The sequence below is a fragment of the Penaeus vannamei genome, chromosome 10, assembly GCF_042767895.1.
Source record: "Penaeus vannamei isolate JL-2024 chromosome 10, ASM4276789v1, whole genome shotgun sequence".
In the NCBI taxonomy this organism is placed as follows: Eukaryota; Metazoa; Arthropoda; class Malacostraca; order Decapoda; family Penaeidae; genus Penaeus; species Penaeus vannamei.
The window spans coordinates 25879775-25882274 of NC_091558.1; the positions used below are offsets into that span (position 1 = coordinate 25879775).

At 50.6% G+C, this 2500-nt stretch overlaps 1 protein-coding gene across 1 annotated transcript in view; it reads left to right on the top strand.

The window, feature by feature from the left end:
- LOC138862896 (neuronal acetylcholine receptor subunit alpha-3-like) overlaps positions 1-2500 on the top strand; it is a 7282-nt gene that overhangs the window by 3939 nt on the left and 843 nt on the right. The window contains exons 3-5 of the mRNA XM_070126085.1: positions 893-1130; positions 1336-1493; positions 1711-2500. The exon at positions 1711-2500 is cut by the window's right edge and continues 843 nt beyond it. Of these exons, the coding sequence (XP_069982186.1) occupies positions 893-1130; positions 1336-1493; positions 1711-1966 (652 nt within the window). The 3' untranslated portion in view covers positions 1967-2500. The remainder of the gene's footprint in view (positions 1-892; positions 1131-1335; positions 1494-1710) is intronic.

Below are 2500 nucleotides of genomic sequence, written 5' to 3' on the forward strand. Positions count from 1 at the left end.
ACACACACACACACACACACACACACACACACACACACACACACACACACACACACACACACACACACACACACACACACACACACACACACACACACACACATATATATATATATATATAGAGAGAGAGAGAGAGAGAGAGAGAGAGAGAGAGAGAGAGAGAGAGAGAGAGAGAGAGAGAGACAGAGATAGATAGAGAGAGAGAGAGAGAGAGAGAGAGAGAGAGAGAGAGAGAGAGAGAGAGAGAGAGAGAGAGAGAAGAATAGGACGGGTCTTTACTTATTGTTTCTCTTCTTTCTGACTACCTGACAAGACAGATAAAAGTAATGTCCAGTGTTCATATACACGTCTGCAATTACTTATACTCACGCGATTACCCTTCTGCTCCTGTGCTAGCGAGGTGTTTGTAGGCTTAAATTACCAACCGTGTTTATGTGCTTATGTTCGCGTGCATCCAAGATTACCGCCGATATTATGCACACCTTTTTAATCCCAAATTAAGGTAACACATAGCTAAATACGATAAGGCTTTATTTCACTCACTTATTGTAGGCTGTTAGAACGATGAAGCATGGATCGTTGGTTCGCTGGTTTGTATCTATATATACTTACATATGTGTGTTTGTATGTGCGTGTGTGCTTGTATGTGTGTAGGTGTATATACAAGCATATATACACATCCAAAATTGGTTTTCAGCCCCAGGGAAATCGATTCGCTCCTGACTTTTCCCTTCTTCATTTTACCTTTTTATTGTCTTACTTGGAGAAACATTACTTAGAGAAAAAAGTCATAGAGCTTTCTTGAATCCCGCCCCCTAAGTACCCGGCAGAGCCGCCCCCCCAGGTCCCAGCCCTGACGGCTCCTAAAGCCCGCCTCCTCCGCTCCTTCCAGGATGTTCCTGAGCAGCCCCGCGCTCGAGAAGAACAAGGCTAGCTCCTCCTCCAACAACAACACCAGGACGAAGCGCAGCCTCTTCAGCCGGGGACTCAAGCGACGCCGCACGAGGTCCAGCAACGGCAGCGACGAGAGCGGCCTCACCAACGCCCATGCCCCCGCCCACACCCGCGTCGTCACCACGGCCCTCTATGGAGACTATCCCAACAGCATCAGCAAGGATCACATACCGAAGGTAATCAGATTGGGAGTTTCTTCCGGCACATGAACAAACACACAAACACACGCGCGCGCGCGCTCAAAGGCCCTGTCTTCTAACACACATGAATGAATTCCTTCAAGATCCGACCCTTTTTATCAGGAATCCTAGAGAGCAAGGGGGAGCCAAGCTCACTCGCAGCCGCCGGCTTTACGCTCTCCCTTCCTCTCCCTCCTTCCAGGGCGACACAATCCGCCTGACGGTGGAGGGCATGGCGGAGGAGGTGAAGGAGGCGGGCCCCGGCGACTACTCCAGCGCAGAGGATCTCCACAACCTCAACATCGGCTGGCGAGAGTATAATAATGACAACAACACTTTCAGGAGGACCAACTCAAATAGGTAGGTAGATGGCCAATGTATATCCTTATTCATACCTGGGAGTCAAAAAGAGTTATTTAAATAAATCCAGTATTCTCTTCTGCCATCAACACCTATTTTTTCTTTTATATATACACTTTTTCATCACAAATCACGAATACAAGAAATATCAGGATAATACCGTTCTTCACACCTTCACGGGTCGTCACTCCAGTCGGTCCTTTTCCTCTCCCACCAGCGCCTACAGTCCCAACCTGGCCACCCTGGGCACCAACCGTGCGCAGGAGGAGATCGTGCGGGCGCTCAAGATCCTCCTGAGTCGCCAGGAGAGCCAAGACGCCGACAAGAAGCGCCTCAACGAGTGGCGCGTCATCGCCATCGCGGTGGACCGCATCCTCTTCTGGATCTTCTTCTTCGTCACCACCATCAGCTCGCTGGTCTTCCTGGTGATCCTGCCGGTCGTCAAGCGCTCAGAATACGTCCGCAATACCTGAGGTCGCCTCGGCGCGCCCCCTTCGTGCTCCTCGCTAGTGTTACTAGAATGTCCCCAACCTTCTGTGCGTCTCGCGTCGCGGGTGACGGGCGCTGCGCCCTCGCGACCCACGAGACTGTGACTTTTGTAACCCTCCCTCCAGGTGGACCCTGAGCTCTCTTTGTCTTGTCTTCGGCCTCGCCTTGCCACGCATGGGTGTCTCGCTTCCGGTGGAATGGTTCGCGGGTCTGGAAAGAAACTGAGGCCATTGTGACTTTGAGAAAAGCAGGACGGTTAGTCTGGATACACCGGATTAGGACAGTGATACACTATGTATACCATTCTGCAGGTATATGAAATGCCAGAAGAAATCGCGGTGTACGAAAAGTTCCATTCATGAAACGAGAGAATTAATTTGCTTATCAATATTTCTACCAAAGATGGAGTTAGCTCTCTAGTTCTTTCGTGGTCTTGGCATCGAGGGAAGCGAACCGGCAAGCAAAGGCCAGGGCCAGCGAGTCCACGGTGTGATATGGCTTCCAGGTCCCCTTGTGAG